This window comes from Acartia tonsa, chromosome 3 (assembly GCF_053477335.1).
Source record: "Acartia tonsa isolate MP-2025a chromosome 3, ASM5347733v1, whole genome shotgun sequence".
NCBI lineage: Eukaryota > Metazoa > Arthropoda > Copepoda > Calanoida > Acartiidae > Acartia > Acartia tonsa.
This window is the reverse complement of record NC_137262.1, coordinates 51,189,731-51,207,539: the sequence shown is the minus strand read 5'-3', so window position 1 is coordinate 51,207,539 and position 17,809 is coordinate 51,189,731. Positions and strand designations below refer to the sequence as shown.

At 31.7% G+C, this 17,809-nt stretch overlaps 2 protein-coding genes and 1 long non-coding RNA gene across 12 annotated transcripts in view; 2 read left to right on the top strand and 1 right to left on the bottom strand.

The window, feature by feature from the left end:
* LOC145314526 (uncharacterized) overlaps positions 1 to 17,809 on the bottom strand; it is a 330,684-nt gene that overhangs the window by 142,950 nt on the left and 169,925 nt on the right. The gene's annotated exons all lie outside the window — the stretch shown is intronic.
* Positions 10,161 to 11,635, top strand: LOC145315291 (uncharacterized). The gene is made up of 3 exons (XR_013878010.1): positions 10,161 to 10,229; positions 10,704 to 10,782; positions 11,539 to 11,635. It is a non-coding gene; the product is annotated as an uncharacterized LOC145315291 (long non-coding RNA).
* LOC145312936 (glutamate receptor ionotropic, kainate glr-3-like) lies at positions 12,049 to 17,081 on the top strand. Its single transcript, XM_080152145.1, has 8 exons — positions 12,049 to 12,104; positions 13,298 to 13,362; positions 13,793 to 13,871; positions 14,377 to 14,444; positions 14,766 to 14,825; positions 15,840 to 15,954; positions 16,634 to 16,756; positions 17,052 to 17,081. The coding sequence occupies exons 3-8, from the start codon at positions 13,800 to 13,802 to the stop codon at positions 17,079 to 17,081; spliced, it is 468 nt and encodes a 155-aa protein (XP_080008271.1). The 5' UTR covers positions 12,049 to 12,104; positions 13,298 to 13,362; positions 13,793 to 13,799.

Here is a 17,809-nt window from a genome sequence, read left to right as displayed (position 1 = left end):
AAATTTAGCAACACATAATGTTTCCATTTCAAGTTTGAGTGCAATTTGATTGACCACCCTGTGTTATTGATATATTTGTTTTTTCTATAATTAGATTCGGTCCGCCCATCCATACGACCGTTCGTCCTTCCGTCACTCTGTACGTCAATCCTTTTAGCTTTTTTCGTTAATTAATACATGTCAGCATTGTCCTATCGCTTCCAAACTTTACATCTATCTACTTTTTGTATTTCGAACTTTACATGGTGATTTCTGCAGCAGGTAGGTACAATTTAGAAAACGTAGCAACACTATAATCATTTCTATGACGTCCATACTTCCATTTGTAAACATGTTGATTTGACCACAAATTTCCATATGATCTACTTATCCGATTGTATACTAATTCCGGGAACAACAAAATTCAACATTATAATCGAAGCAGTTAAAATATCTAATTATCCAATAATTTTATATGATCTAATTATCCGATTGATTCGATGTATATTAATTCCTGGGACCACAAAGCACAATACTTTATGATTGCGGTGTCAATAATTTCATATGATCTAATTATCCGATTGATTTGATGTATATTGATTCCTGGGACAACAAAGTACAATACTTATGATTACAGTGTCAAGCATCCAATCACCCTTCAGACAACCAACACTCTGAGATGCACAACCTTTTTCGAGAAATTTTAACTGTGCATGGTATTGAATTGCGCCTGTTTTAGCCCAAGGCATTCCCTCACTCTAACTATTTACTTCTAACTATTTACTTCATTTACTTCAAGTATCTGACATAGTAGCAGTGAGAACCATTTTTAACGTCTGTGCATGGTAATGAGTTTCACCGGTTTTGGCCAAAACATTCCCCCCACTCTAACTTTTACGTCACACATCTCACATAGTAGCAGTAGGAACCATTTTTAACTTTGTTAGTTATGACTCAGTGTCAGACCGAGATTTAAACCTATCACCTATCCAACGACAAGTAGATGTGCTACGTGTTAAGCGGTTTACAAGCGAAGCCACTCTATAAGCAAGTTCATAAAATGTAAGTAAAACATCAATCTGTATCAATCAGTTCTTTTTTAACAAATTTACTTACAATTTGACATCGACTCTTATACACTTATTTTCTCAGTTTTGACACTATACAAGTGTTGATGTTCGTTTGTCCTACCATTCAATGCTTCGCTTTTGTTAATGTTGTCTTCCTTGTTTTTTACAAAGATTATTCAGTTCAGACACTATGCAAGTGTTGATGTTCGTTTGTCCTACCATTCAATACTTCGCTTTTATTAATGTTGTCTTCCTTGTTTATTACAAACAAATTTGCTTACAATTTTGCATTGAATCTTATACGCGTATATTCTGATTATTTAATTTTGACACTACACAAGTGTTGATGTCCATTTGTCCTGCCATTCCATTGCTTCGTTTTTACGGATGCTGTCATCTTTGTTTTTATACATCATATCCTCATTACAACTATTATCATATATCATATAAATCATATATCAACATTTACTATACGAGTGTTAATGCTCCATTTTTATGAATATTAATATCATATTCGAAAACGATTCATATACAATAGAAGTCAAATATAAATCAAACTAAACTTGCAACATTTAACCACCAAGTCTAAACAACACATTTAGTATTAATCTATATTGCATCACCCATCATTGGATATAGATATACACAATAGACATCTCTTCCCTACACAATCCTATATATAATAGATCTATTGTCAAAACTTGCACAAAGTTTTATTTTCAACAAACATCCATAAATAATATATCCATTGTACACACATCAACAAGTTTTCTCTTCTCTCCATACAAATATTTCCAATAACATTCATTTCCTACTATACAAATATTTCCGATAATTCATTCATATATATATAATATGTCCATTATACATTTCAATTCTGCACACATATCATAATTAATCCACATATAATATGTCCATTGTACAATCCAATTCTACACACATATCTCTCTCTCACTCTCTCTCTCTCTCTCTCTCTCTCTCTCTCCCTCTCTCTCTCTATCTCACATCATAATCAAATACTGAATAACAATTTTTGCTTCATTAAAAATTTTTGCTGAGTTATGCATTCCAATCTTAAATCGCCATTTAATTGTTTAAAATAAATCTAGTTAAATCCACAAAAATTCCGCCCACCAATCAAATATCACATTCTACTGATCATGATGACAAGTATGTATCAATCCAAATCAACGTAAATTCAAAAACCAAACAAACAAAATTTCTGTTCTATCTATAATAGAAATTTCGTACTATGAATAATATATCACAGATCAAAGATCACATATCTATCTTCACGCAAGTACAATCGTTATTATTATTATTCATAGCACATTTTAACCATATTCAAAATATTTTGTTTCCATACATATAAACTTAAGAGTAGCTTTACTCTTATTTATACATAAACCGCAATATAATTGTTTTAAAATTAAATACTTAGAACCATAATAACTGACTCAACTTTTAAAACAATTTACAGCCTTTCATCAAAATTCTAATACCTTTTAAAGTATCTAATTTCAAATTTTTATCCAATTTTCATAAAATCACGATATTAACATTTAATAAAATCAATTTTCTTCCATTAACAATTTTACAAAATTGTATTCCTATTTTCGTTGAAATTAATCCATCTTCAATTTTTTTTTATTATTCTTATCTCTGTTAGACACCACAATAGTCTGAAACAAGAATAAATATATCCAAATATCCAATTCCAGTGTAACAAAACACAAAAAAAAAATAAATGCATATATTTTGATTTTCATAATAACATAATCTCATAAACTCGTATTCAATAGTTAACAAAATGTTATATTTCCAGAATTCAAATAATTACCATAAATCAAATTATTTTCCATCACAAACTTTATAGAGTTGCTTCGTTTCTCTCCTTATTATTTAAACAATGTCAGCGCTTTCCAAATTATATGTTATAAATTCTAACCTTATGCATGGACACCACAATGGCAGATAAATTAACATTTATCCCACTAATTCGAATAATATCAGAGATCTACATTGATTAGCAATGGATACAACAATGGAAAATAAATTGACGTTCATTCCCAAAAAATCGAGTAAGATCAGTAATATACAGGGATATAACAATAGCAGATAAATTTTCGTTCATTCTAGAAAAAGTTGCTCCACAAATAATTGATATGTCAAATCTATCAGATACAAAACTTATTCAATTATAGATATCTTAATTGCAAAACTTCAAAAATCGATCGTCGCCACACCGCCGTCAAATCGCCGTAGTACATGTATATCCTGCTGATACAATCCAAAACTGTAGAGAAAATCCTTCTTCCCTGCAAATTGTAGAAAGAAATACTCGTTTAATCAATACACAATAGAGAGAATACATTTTTAACAATTTTTAACAATACTCAACTGTCCTCGTCTCCCTGTAGAAACAAACTATAAAAGGATATATTTTTAACAACACATGTCTATCCTTCTTTCCCTGCTGATACATGTCCAGGGCGGCACCTTTTCCCCTTTCATGGTGTCCTCCACCAACATAGTACATGTCCAGGGCGGCACATATCTTTCCCTGGACATTATGTTGGTGTCCTCCACCCACATGTTGTCCTGCAATGTCCAGGGCGGCACCTTTTCCCCTTTCATGGTGTCCTCCACCAACATAGTACATGTCCAGGGCGGCACATATCTTTCCCTGGACATTATGTTGGTGTCCTCCACCCACATGTTGTCCTTCACTAGACAGGATGGTGTCGTGGTGTCCTTCAATGGACAGGATGATGACATGGTGTTCTTAACCATCACATATCTCTCCTTCACCAGGGGTTCGACCTGGTTCACCATCTCTCCATTCTTCAAGCATAACTGGTCCAGGAATTCGACCTGGTCCAGCATCACATGTCTCTCCTCCTCCAGAGGTTCGACCTGGTTCACCCTCTCCTTGACTGTTACCTGGTCCTCTCCACCTATACACTCTCCCCCCCCTAACCTGTTTGGCAACACCACCAAACTTTCTTGTTCAAGGAAACACAATTTTTCATTAGCAATTGGAGCTTTGAAATTGTCCATAGAAAGTGTTGGCAACACCACCAAACTTTCTTGTTCAAGGAAACAAAATTTTTCATTAGCAATTGGAGCTTTGAAATCGTCCATAGAAAGTGTTGGCAACACCACCAAACTTTCTTGTTCAAGGAAACAAAATTTTTCATTAGCAGTTCGAGCTTCGAAATCGTCCATACTGTTAACTAATCCTGTAACCGCAGCACTGTTGGTATCAACATTATCCGTCAACTCTTGAACCTTCGTCTCCAACGGCGCCACTCGCCCAGTCAAATTATCCAGCTTAGTCCCAAGATCAATCTGCATCGAGGATATAGCACCCTGCAACGAGGCTATCGCCTCGAAGATGTACTCCTGCCTCTCCTCCGGAGACAGCTTCCTGAAATGAGCAATGTCCAACTTCATCGCTCACAAAAAAATCCTGAATAAAAACAAAGTAAAGAAATAATACAGTCAAAAGAAAATCTGAGCTATAGATTCGTACTACACTACTGCGCCAAAATGACGTGTAGTAATAGCAAGAACAAACAGCTAAATATTCTAATAAAGTGTATTAATTCAAGACAAGTTAAACATACAATAATAATATTAAATATAATGGCAACTATTCACTTTTATGTTCGTGTCGTGTTGCAGAGCAATGTCTTGCTCCGAAACGGTTGACACAAGAACTAAAAGCTAAAATACAAAATACATACATTGCTCTCAAGTCAGGAAGAAAGGGACTATACATCACAGTATCTCAAGCTTCAAATTTTTTTTGTCATCCTTGTTTCTTATAAGATTTTTGTTAGTATTATTTGGTCCAATGCGTCCACCAAAAGAAGTTGCAATTGATGTAATTGTTTCATAGTTGGTTTAATCAATATTCTATAAATATTTGTATTTAAATAGGTTAAAACCACTTTAAGACCTTGAAAACTAATATCATTAATATACTTTGAGTATTAAAATTTATATGCAAGTACAAAATAGAAATAAACAAGAACGAAAAAAGTATGTAGGAAGTAGGAATAGTTTAAAGCCTGTTTAATATTGTTGGGCATTTTCCCAAGGAGGAAGGGAACATTGTGCTGTGAATTACAGGTGCCCAAAGTTTTAAAGACACAATCTCACACTCGCTGACTTAAAAACTCTGGGTACCCTTATTAGATCTTTGATTACATATAACCAAGGGTACATGGCGTTCCTGCAACTGGCAGAAATACAGCTGGATGTTTTTTTTGTCAAAATGTAAAAAACTTTGCCAAAAATACAGTCATACTTAAAGTAACCGCCATAAATACATTTAACCAGGGATCGGAAGCCTCACGTAAGCCGCGTGTAAGCCTCAGTGAAATCGTGATTTTATCACTATAAAATTCAGCTGGATGTATAAAACGGCTCTTTAGCAGACAATCCTTCTTTCTGAAATTTTTTTTTCTGCTCACAAGCAGGTTTAAAACTGAGGCTTATGCGCGGCTTACGTGAGGCTTCCGATCCCTGCATTTAACACAGGCATTTATACATCCAAAATTGTAAATTTACCATCTATTTCTTGCCAATTTTACATCTAAACTTTTTTATATGTCATAAATACATCCTATACATTTTAATTAATAATAAACAATAGTGATCGAACTGTATAGTAGACATTTATTATTAATACAAGAACATGCAGGGTCTAGTAGTTTATAAATGATTTTAATCTATTAAAGAGGTAACTTTATCATCGTGAATGTGTGTAATTTATCTTCGATTGTCTTATCCCTTAAAATCCCTGGCTTTTTCTCAATTTCCTCTTTTCTTTAAAATATGACTTTTTTATTCTAAATATATATATTTATGTTTATAAAAAAAAATTAAAGCAGCTTCGCTACTAAAACTAAAAGTTACAATATACTTTTAATTCATAAAGTAGGTTGATATTATTGTAGTAAACACTAGAAAAAAGTTTTTGTATTAAAATGATTTATGAATTTTATACAATAAGTTTTATAAACAAGAACAATTTGGCCTTTAAATATATATATTAATATCTGAATCGTAGCAAGGCAACTCAAAATGAGGCAGGTTATAATCGTCTTATCGATTTCAAACCTTTTTTTTTTTAAATTTGTGCACATCTAAAAGCGCAACCTTTCTATGAGTGTTAACAAGAAGTCTGTATGCTAATTTTAACGAGTAGTTCTAAGTCATTTTGCTCCAAATTGGTAAACGAAGCACTTTTATTTTTGTAAATTGATACCTATAACAACAAGACACATCATTACAATTGTAGAATCTCGATGATAATGAAAGACATCTATATTAATATTGAATACCTAATTTGTAATGTTCGTTTGTCATTACTGTTAAGCAATGAAGCGTTGTTATCGATGTTGCCATCCAATTTTTTTTCATTTTTTTTATCCTTAACTATATTAAAGAATCCAACTATATTTGCGTATTTGTGCCCTGGAAATCTAACATTTATTTATTACACAATCATTAGTAAACAAGTAAAACAACATCCAGAAGTAACAAAGTTCATAAATATAAAAGAGAAATAAGGAACACAGTATATTATACAATTCGTAGATATAAAAGAAATTTTTAATGCCATCAATTAATTTACATTTGTTTCTTAAAAATGCCAATCAGAGCGTTTTTACGTAAAGGAAATTTTCCTATAATATTGTACCAGAAATTTTGGACATTTTTTTCATAATGTAATCTCATTATTTCCTTATGGCGGAACATTAGAAATTATAGAGTAGCCGATCCTCCAAACCTAATAGAGAAATTATGCTTTTTTGTCACTCCTGATGAACAATTATATTTAAACGATTTTCAATAATTACTGCAGAGAATGATTTACTTTTTCTGACACGCACTAGTGGCTTCGCCCCTACCTTCAAGCGGTGGATGTGGGCGGTATACCACTGACAAATCTTCGCACCCACTTTTTTGTTGCGGAATGGGTTACTTTTTTACCGTGGGCAAGAAGCCTAAATCCTGTCCTGAACCAATACTAAACTTCCCTAAAAATTGTCTAACAATAGATCAAAAATATTTGTACAGACAAACAAGCTGGGAGACATCTTTCTTTTTAAAAACTTTTTGTTTTAGAGAAGAACAGTTTGATACACTGTTTATAGAAAATTTCTCTTTGAAATTTTTAATTTAAATTTTTTTATACCTTAAATTTTCAGATCTGCCAATAAATTATTACATGTAACTATAAATGATTATGCCTAAATTACGAAAGTACTAAAATTAGACTAAAATATTTAAATATAGTAAAAACTAGTAATTTTTTTTACAATTTCAATAACAAAAATATTTTATTTTAGTGTAAATAGTTATGATAAGGATAAATATATCCAATGCAGCTATTTTTTTAAAAATCGTCTTCGCAAAAAAATTTTAAGTAACGAATAGAGTAGGCAGGGGCTGGCTTTTAATTGGTTCTTTCAATACCAGCCAAATATCAACACAGCCATGTTGATACAAAAGCGCAGAAAGCAATTTCATAGCAGACAAAAAGTGTCCCCTTTTTGTCAACCAGGTAGTAGTGTGGGTTATACATCTATACTTAAACATTAATTCCAAACTGGAAAATATTTAGTCAAATTAATAAAGTAGTTAGTTATACTTTTGCTGTATCCACTAGAAGAGATTCATCAAATACTAAATAATTAAATATTTTAAAAGCATTTTACAAGCGTTTTCTTTTCCCTTTCCCCTGCATTTAAAGTTTAATTTGTTGATTTCTTTAAGAAACCTATTTTTTCCTTTTCCTCTATCCACCGGTTTCAGTTTGTGTCTTTGAGCTCAGACATTTGAATGCATAACTGACCTACAAATCAAAAATTTTAGAGTAGCTTTATTTCTCTATTAAAAATACTTCAATTAAGCCTAACAGAAGAAAATAATATTATCGCCTACAATATAAAAAACTTCCAGAAATTAACAAAGTGGAGAACGACTGCAAAGTCTCAGGGAGTAAGGGAGGGGACAATGGGCAGTTAATTCAATTTTATAGTTGTGACCCTTTAAGGTTGAAAACCCAGATATTTCCAGATAAAACAAGTATTTGCAATATAGCAACCTTTAGTGGAAATTTTTGACTTTTTGAATTGTTTTTAATTCGAAATGCACCATCCTTAAACTAATGCTTTACTACAAGCCTTTGATTCTAGAGATCAAAACCCTAGTTTACAATTCATTTCCATAATTGTTATTATTTAAACTTCGGAAAATTAAGGAAACATACCATTTTACTTTTACAACATCTTTTATCCAAATTTTTTTATTGTATTTATTAAAAAGCTTAGACATGAAAAAGCCTTTAAATAATTATATTACAAAATTTACTAAAACAATTACCTTCCTACAGAACTTTTAACTCAAGTTATTTCATTTAACGAAATAAAAATGAGATTCCTTGCGTCAAAATTTCATACTACATAAATAAAATAGTTGAGAACATAAGTACATCTTAATTTTAAAGATCTTAAGGTTTAAGTAACATATCTTAGGATAACTGGTAGCTGCGCTCCTAGCATCCAGGACAGAAAAATAAAATAACACCATCTTGAGATTTTAATGATAAACAAACCTTGAACAACTCAGGACTTCGTGAATTTTCCCTACAATTTTGAAATTAATCGGATCATTAATTACATAAATATTAAGCTAAAGACAAAAAACTTTTGCCTTTACATTAAATCAATAAGAAACATCTAACATGTCTAAAGTAACGAAAAGAGCTAACCGTTACGGACGTACAAATGTGCGGGACCTAATTATAGGAAGGCTTTGCTCATAATAACTAATAATCTTAATATAATTTCTTTCTACAACGCACTAATCGGAATGAATTAACATTAAACAAGAATTAGATATAAAAAATGTAATGATTCAATTTACAAAATAATTTTCAAAATGAAAATATTCTGTCTGCTTGTTATTGTTTATCTTTTTGTTGACGCGCTAGTTTGCCGCGAGATTATGCATGATTTTGCGTGACGTCATTCATAATTGGTCCCCAAGATTGGTTAGAAACTGCTAAATTCTTGCATGTTCCCTTTAAGCCAGTCCCCAAAGTCTGAGACTCCTAAAAATTGAATATTCGATCCATTGTCCCCTCCCTTACTCCCTGGCAAAGTCTTCACTTGCTTAGGATATTTATTATATTATAATATCCCTTTTAAAGTTTATCTGCGGTTTCAGCTGCTGCAGAACAAAAGCAAGTTGAATAAAAGCAGTTGCTTTTAATGATAGTCTCATCATAGTGCATGGCAATAAAGCTGTGTTGCTGCGAAAAGCCTAAAAGTATGGTGGACAACTGCCCCTGCAGAGGCATGCTGTAACATCAGAAACGGGTAAGATTTATATTACTTAGAAAGGAAATTAAATTTTACAGTGTATATGAATAATAATAATATTTGTCTCTCTGGTACTCAATTAAAACCGACAGCAAGACAATGAAAATAACTTAGGCCTATAAAATTATGAAAAACATTACCATATTTAAGGTATTTATGTCTTTTTTTTGTAGCAAAGCTACTCTATAATTGACGGCTAATTTTTTTTCAATACCAGATTTAATGATTTTAAAAGATTTAATATACGAATCAGTAAAACTTATGTCACTAATGGAATAGAATAATCATAATTTCATTATTAGAATAGGATAACTTCAAATCACCCGAGGTATTAGGAAAAGTATTACACATCAAACAACCGACTTTTTGATTGCACGACCGTTTTTGAAATTCCTAACTGTACGTAGTGGTGAGTTTGGTCAAGGCATTGTCAATTAACTATTAATATCGCGCATCTGACAGAGCAGCACTATACACTATTTTAAACGTCGTTTGTTATGATGAAGTGTTGAGCAGAGATTCGAACCAATCACCTTATAAATATTCTACATGTTAAGCCTCGGTAGTATGTGTGCTATGGTTTATGTTATATTTGTTTATTAAAAGTTATGTTTTTATTATCTATATCCATTCTTGTTAAGCATTATGTTTACATGCATGAGTCCAATAAAAACCATTTAGTAAATATGCCTCAGTCATGTTTAGGTGTGTGTGAAAAATGAACCAAGCCAGTAAAATTATTTTATTAGCTTTTCTTATTTTTTATTTTATAAAACAGGTAATATAATAATAACAAATAGGTTTTGCTATTTAGAAATGAAGGTTTGATAAGTGATATGAAGAAGGTCCAAGGGGAGAAGGCAGATATTTGGTGTCATAACTCCGCTCCCCTAAAAAAGTATATCCCATGCTTGTTTTTAAAAAAATTTTTGAGGGACGATCACCTATCTTGAATAAATTGCCCTTGGATTTTTAACATCGTTTAATTTCTTTTAAATGACAAGATAAGAAAATCATGAAACCTTATCACAAAACCTTTAAAATCACGAAAACTTAAAAAAAACTAGGAATCATCTAGCACCTTAATTAATATACAAATCTTAATGAAACTTGATACACATATGTAAAATATGAGCATATTCAATCCATGATAATTTCAGACGTCAATCCTGAATAGGAATCGAGAAAATCACGAAAACCTAAAAATCTAGGAATCGATATAATTGTGCTGATTTTTTATTTTATATTTAAGAGTGGTTGTCAGTCATCATTGGATTACCTGCGCCATGTTGATACTATTCAAATGATAAATCCAACATTATATCAATCAGGTCAGAATTAAAGTTTGAGGCTTCTACTTCCTCCTAGTTTTTAGTAGCTAGCAAAGACAGAATTTATGACATAGTAATTTTGGGAAGATTATTTTACCCCATTGCCTAATTCCTGTATCCAGGAAATTACATGTTTGGTAATACAAATATAAATAAAGGTATTCTCATATATTTCACTGCATTTTTTACTGTATAAAGCTAGAAGACTAGGAAATACCTATGAGTAACACAGAGCTTCTAAAAAAATGGAAAGGCATAAATATAAATGCCTGAAATGTGAAGAAAACAACAAGTTAAAGAAACAAACATGAAATAAAAGTAACAGGATGTCTGCTTGTTTGTATGTAACAAATGATTTTGCTAACTGCTGCACCAATATAGTTGTTATTAAGCTTTTTATAGGTCCAAGGAATCCCTACCAAGATTAATCAGAAATGATCTTTTTTAAAACTTAAATTGAGAGTGTAAGTCTCTAGGGGCGTAACCACGGTCAACTTTTATACAAAAAATTCAACATATCAAGAATCAATCAGATATTCATTAATTTTTTCATGAAACTCTTTTTTGACGAAGCCTAAATTGTGTTAAAATTGTGTCAAAAATGATCCATGTGACGTAATAAAAATGAGGGATTATCCCTCTCTTTTTCAGGGTTTTTTCCCCACTTCTCCTCTCATCTCCCTCATTTTATTACGTCACGTGGATCATTTTGACACAATTTTAACACAATTTGGGCTTTAATTGTCTTTGTTTCAGTTATTTACATGGTTGACTGTGAGCTCTCTGATGATCTAATATTTTCTTTCAATGAATTATTCTACAGCAGACAATATTCTCTAAGGGCTGTCAAGGTAGTATTTATCAGGAAGGGAGGTGACATTAGCCTGTTTATTATACTGGTCTCCAAAGTTTTATAAAAGCGTATCTTATTCTTTGGGTTAACAACTTTGGGGACTTTTATTGAATTATCAATGGTTGGTTCATAAGTTGAGTGTTCTAACGTTTAAATCATTTATTTTAATTTACATAACTTTGTGTATCACTATTGGTGAAGTAAAATGTACATTAATTTATCAGCCAATGTCTTATCCCTTTAGATCCCTGAGTATTTATATTTGTTTGCATATATTGTGTTGCTAGCGAGGTTTTTCTATAGTTAGGTCTTGTAAGCCAGAAAAAAGGAATAAATCAAAATATTTACAAAATTCGTGTCAACATTATAATTAGACAAAACAAAGTGTTATTCATTTTGATATTTTTAGGATATGTCTGAGGTTACCCAAAATTCTACAACACTATTGTTTTGTAATCTTCCTAGAGAGGTAATAGTTATTTCTCTCACCGTATTATAAACGGCTTTCCGCGGATATAGAATGTACAATTCGAATGAATACAAGAAATAAGTTTTCAGCCTGGCCAGCTTCTGTTAATTATCCACAGGAATCAAACCAGTTTCATATTATGTACAAACTCACTTTTGTTTAGTTTAGAAAAGAAAATCTTCGAAACTCCACATTTCATCATCCTCAAAACTTTGAAAGATACATAAGATTACCCCTCTTGATCCTTTGAAACGTCTCAGTTAACCCTAATTAAAAAAAGCTTGAAAGTCCTTGATGGTAAAAGTCTATGTGTGTGTGTCCAATCAGAAAGAATGTTTACAGTAAGAGAAATACTTTTTATTAATCAATGAACCCAAAAGTTTTGATGTTTAAATAATTTCAGATGAAAATCTACGGTGACTTTTTCGGTAGATTTTTAAAATTAAAATTACATCTTAAAATTGTGTTTGAAAACAAACAAAATAACAAAAATTTTATATTTTCCTCAACAATAAATCCATGCAATATCGATTTTAATAATAATACAAACAAATTTATGCACTTAATAAGCAAAATAGTTAAGAGGTTGAAAAGAGGTCTTTATAAAATCTTAAACTATCAATTATACCAATAAATTTTTTAAAATGCCTTCATTTAAAATAGACATTTTTGCTTTTATAATACCACAACAATTAACACTAAAAGGGTCTTGATACAGTTTGTTTTACCAAAATACATAAAGATTATCAACATATAGTTTTTTTTATTTCAATTTGACTTTTTTTAGAGTAAAAGTCGCATACTTCGTTAGATTGAATAGCCAACATTTCTAATGGTTTCCTAAAGATTCATAGGTTAAAAGTTCAAATTAACTAGGCAATAGTAAGAGAGAAATTAATCTTTTTTTAGGAACTTTGAAAGAAAATAGTAGGCTAGATATATGTATATTGTATATTTTAAGAAAGGGGAAATCTATCCACCTCCTAACCACTTTCAAAATGGATGTAGAATATACGTGGATATTTTGACAGGGGGAAAATTGTCGTCAATTTAGGTCAGTTGGTCAATCCTGAAGAGGGAAGTAAATGGGGTAAAGGAAGTAAGTGAATTTTTGATAGCTACAAGTTTCACTTTAAGAGAGTACATGATAATCTAGTGTAAGATCCAGGTAATAATAAATCCATTACTTTCAGGACACATTAAGAATATCCTATTCTACAGCTATATTCTGTACTGACAAATCAGATTTTGTTCTGAGGTAATATCTTCCTTATACAAAGCTTCTCTACAACTAAACCTTGGACCTAGTGCACTTCATGGAAAATGTTCCTGGTAAAGTGTTCAAACGGCCAAGCGGTTTAAGGCATACATTAAAGTTTATACTCGCAAAATTTTAACCGACAGAAGATGGCCTACAAATAATCTGAATTGCAATTACTAATAAATGCACAGTTATCTCGCAGTGCAAATAAAGGCGCGAAAAAGACTTATTTTACGCGTTGGAACTGTTGTACGTAATCAACTTTCTTATTTTTTGGCGGATTCAATGACAAATTTTACTTTTAAATTCATATATTACATTCAAATACTTTCTTTTTGCATTGGTTTTCTTAGAAATAATAAAATATGATTAAAAACACAACTTTTATAAAAAGATTTTATTATTTTATTTTTATCTTATTTATTAGGTTCTCAATGAATGGAGTAAACAATACAAAATATTTAATAGATCAAAATTCAAATCTTTTTCATGCCATAGACATCAAGGTAGATAAAACACTTTAATGCGTTAATATTTTTAGTGAAGTTTTTCTACCATTATGTTTTCTAAATTGGTAGTTTTTATTTGAAATTAAAGTATTTGCACTATGTTTCAGTTATTTAAAACTTAATAATTTCTTACCTATATTAATAGCACTTTTAGATTATTTTTGGTTTCGATTAAGAATTTAACTTATTCATTAAAGATTTTGAGATTTAGGGTAGTTTTTGTATTTCTAACCCTTGCGGGGTGCCCAACCCTGCGGGGCCTATTCGCGAAATTTTCTCCCTGCAGGGCTTTCATGTACCGAATATAACCTAGTCTAACTAACTAACCCCAGAACCCATTCTCCAAATTTCAAAGTAAGGGGGGGGGGGGGTTATGGGGTTTATGTGTTCGACAAGACACGTTGAGGGAAACCTCCTTCATGTTGTTTTCCAGATCTTATCAGTCACATATTCATCGATTTTTTCAATCTAAAATTTTACCCTTCTGATATTTCTTTTGTAGGCAACCTTCAGTAAAATATCTTTTTTGAAGCAAATAGACATAAGGAGTTCCAAAAACAATCAGAATAGGTAAATTTGAATAGTTTTTTGAGAGCGAAGCTTTTCTACAAGGTTTAAGGTTGTGCACGTCAAGGGTCGACCAGTCTTTGAAAACATTATATATTTTATTTAAATAAATTTTAAAAAAAGGGGGGGGGGAGGTTGTTAGGATACTTTTTTAATTAAAACCTTGTCTGGGGCCCAAAACCTGCAAAGTATATGCGTGGTTACCCTCTACCAAATTTAATCAAACCTAACCTAACTCCCCTCCCCCATTTTAAACTATTTCTAAAGTAAAGGGGGGAAACACTTTGAATAAAAAATGTCGTATAATTTTACAACTGTATTTAGGATTGATTTGCATGGTTTGGTGCTTACAATAGGATATGTTGCACAAGCTCCTTATCTAACGTAAGTTTTATTTAAATTAATTGGGTTTTTAGAATTATTGTAAAAGTTTCGTGATTATACATGTTATTAAAACATATTAGTGAAATCGTTTTCATTATTTGAATAGCGTCATTTTGTTGACAACCGTTTGTCTACATGCGGCTACGCCCCTAGAGGTCTCTAGGGACACATAAAATTGTTTTTTTTTCAATATATTAGTTATGTTTTTAGTTAATTGCAAAATTGTCCGCAGGGCGGCGTTTTTTTTGGTCGATTTCTCTAGGGAGGTTGGTGGTACCCTCCCCCAAAATAAACCTCCCCGGGACCTATGAGAGGCTACCCTGTTAAGGAGAACCCGATCGGTTCAGCGGTTAGCGATATCCTTCGGTACAAACAGAAAAACAGAGACAAAGACAAACAAACATCCTGATACTTTATGATAAGGACTAGCGGCTACGCCCCTAGAGGCCTCTAGTGGCACTTGACTGATGTTTGATTTAAAAAAAAATAATAAGATACCTTGCAATGTTGCGATGGAGTCTCTATTGAATTGCTACGATACTTTGCAATGTTAAGTAGGTGTCTCTATTCAAGGAAAAAAATTTCGATTTATTGTGATTTCTCTTGGGAGGGTGGTGGTACCCTTCCCCAAAATAGTTATAAACCTTCCCGGGACCTATGAGAAACTACCCTGTTAAGGAGAACCCGATCGGTTCAGCGGTTAGAGAGATCCTTCGGTACAAACACACAGACAGACACACAAACACACAAATACACAAACACACAAACAGACAAACAGACATCCTGTTACTTTAGTATAAGGATGTGTTTATATGTGCACCAAAGAAAAATTAGAAATGCCTTATCAATTATACAAAATAAAACAAATTCCATCTGCCAGTCCGTCCGTATGACCTTTCAAACGAAGTTTAAAAGATCTCATTAACTGCTGGACCGATTTGGTACTACTTTTCAGAGATTTTCCTACTGGTTATGCAATAATTTATGGCCATTAAAAAAGTATGTTATTTTTAGGGTAGCAAATGGGAGGTTTGAGGGCGCGCTTGGTGATATTTTTAACATCATGGCCAACGAGATGAATTTTACATATAAAATAACACCTAGCAAAGATGGGATGTATGGTTCGCAGGTTTGGTTTAATTTGAGTAGATAATCTACTTTACAATTATAATAAATTTGTTGGACGGAAAAAGAAAAGTTAAAAAACAGAAACCAATGTAATTCAATTTAGTTCTTATTTATTAAAAGGTTTCGTGAATTTTTAAAAAATTATTATGAAGTATATGTCTATATTTTTGCCAGTATATCCAATTACTTTTTTTTTATTATTATCTTTATGATGCCTTTTTTCTTAAACACACTGTTACTTCAATTGGTGAAAAAATGTAATTTAATTATCATAAATATCCTATTACATAAAGTTCTTGTTTATTAAAAGGTTTCGTGATTTTAAATTTTTAAATAAACTTTAAGAAAGTGTCTTAAAAACCAGCCATGTGACGTCATAAAAATGAGGGAGATGTGAGGGGAAATGGGAAAGAAAACCCCTAAAAAAGAGATGGAAAATCCCTCATTTTTATGACGTCACAAGGGTGATTTTTTTTAGACACTTCGTCTAGACATTATAATTTGTAATACATAAAATTATTCTTTATATCCTTATCTTTATTTATTACCTTTTTTATTTGTTAAAAAAACATTAATTATGTAGAAAAACTGTTACTTTTAATTGGTGAAAAAATGTATTACAACAATCTGGAAATTAATCTGTAATTTACTACTAAAAATTAAATCTTTTTCCTATTTAGCTGCAAAAGCCAATATTTGTAAACGGGCATAAAGTGACTCACAACGGAATGATTGGGATGTTGGAGGCTAAAGAGGTGGATATTGCTCTATCTGATCTTTCTTTAACTTATAATAGAGGACAGGTAAGATTATGTTTATATAAAAGTAAAAGGATGTCTCTTTGTGTGTCTGTCTGTCAAGAATAAGTTTAAAACTATTTGGGAGGAGGGTAACTCCAATTTCCTTAGGGAAATCGCCCACCTAAAAACATATATTTTTTTTTCTCTTAGAGGCCTGTTGTAGCCGCTTTTATATAGAACTATATGAAATTATATTATGAGTTGCTGCGCTGGAAATATAAAAAGTATTTCATATGAAAAATTAGAGAAAGTGCGTCAGGCTATTTATAAAGAATTTTAATATTTCTTTATTATCCAGTCTATAAAGATAGTTGACATTGTATCTTAATATTCGAGTTAAGTTCAAATTCTAACCTCACTTCCCCCTCCCCCCATTATTTCTTTGTTTCAGAGCTAATTATCTCCTACTGACACATTATCTAATTACTTATATCTTAATTGCAGGTAGCAGATTTTGGAGGGTCAATGGCTTTGCAGAGGTCGCTGCTGATAGTTCCTAGACCTGGCGGCAATGATTTTTCTTACCTGGCTTACTTCAAAACTCTCACCAAAGTAAGATTAAAGGGGTATAGTTCCTTTCGTGACAACGCCTCTAAAGGGGCGTTTCGTCGTATTTTCACAGTAGCTTTTGATAGGTTATTTTAGGTTAGGTTAGGTTAGGTTGGGTTTGGTGATTTTCCCGCAGGGTTAGGCAAATTGACAGCCTTTTTTACATGATATAATTATTCTATTCATCTTTTTTTGGTTTACGATTACTTGGGCAACTAGGTAAACTATTATCAGTCTAGAATCTCTAAAACTTAGCCCTAGAAATGTAATTATGTCCCTAAATATGATATCCAAGCAATTTTGCTTAAAATTCACATACATTTTTTTAGACGTATAAATTTATGTTCTGCAAAGGGCTAATGTTTGTTTGTCCTTCCGTCTGATTTTAGAGTTTTGATTTTTTGGTTATTAACATTCTTGTTCGAATATAACTCAAATTGATTTCTAATTTCAGGACCTTTGGCTAGCTATGGGAATTACAATTTTATTGCTTACTTTATTCATATG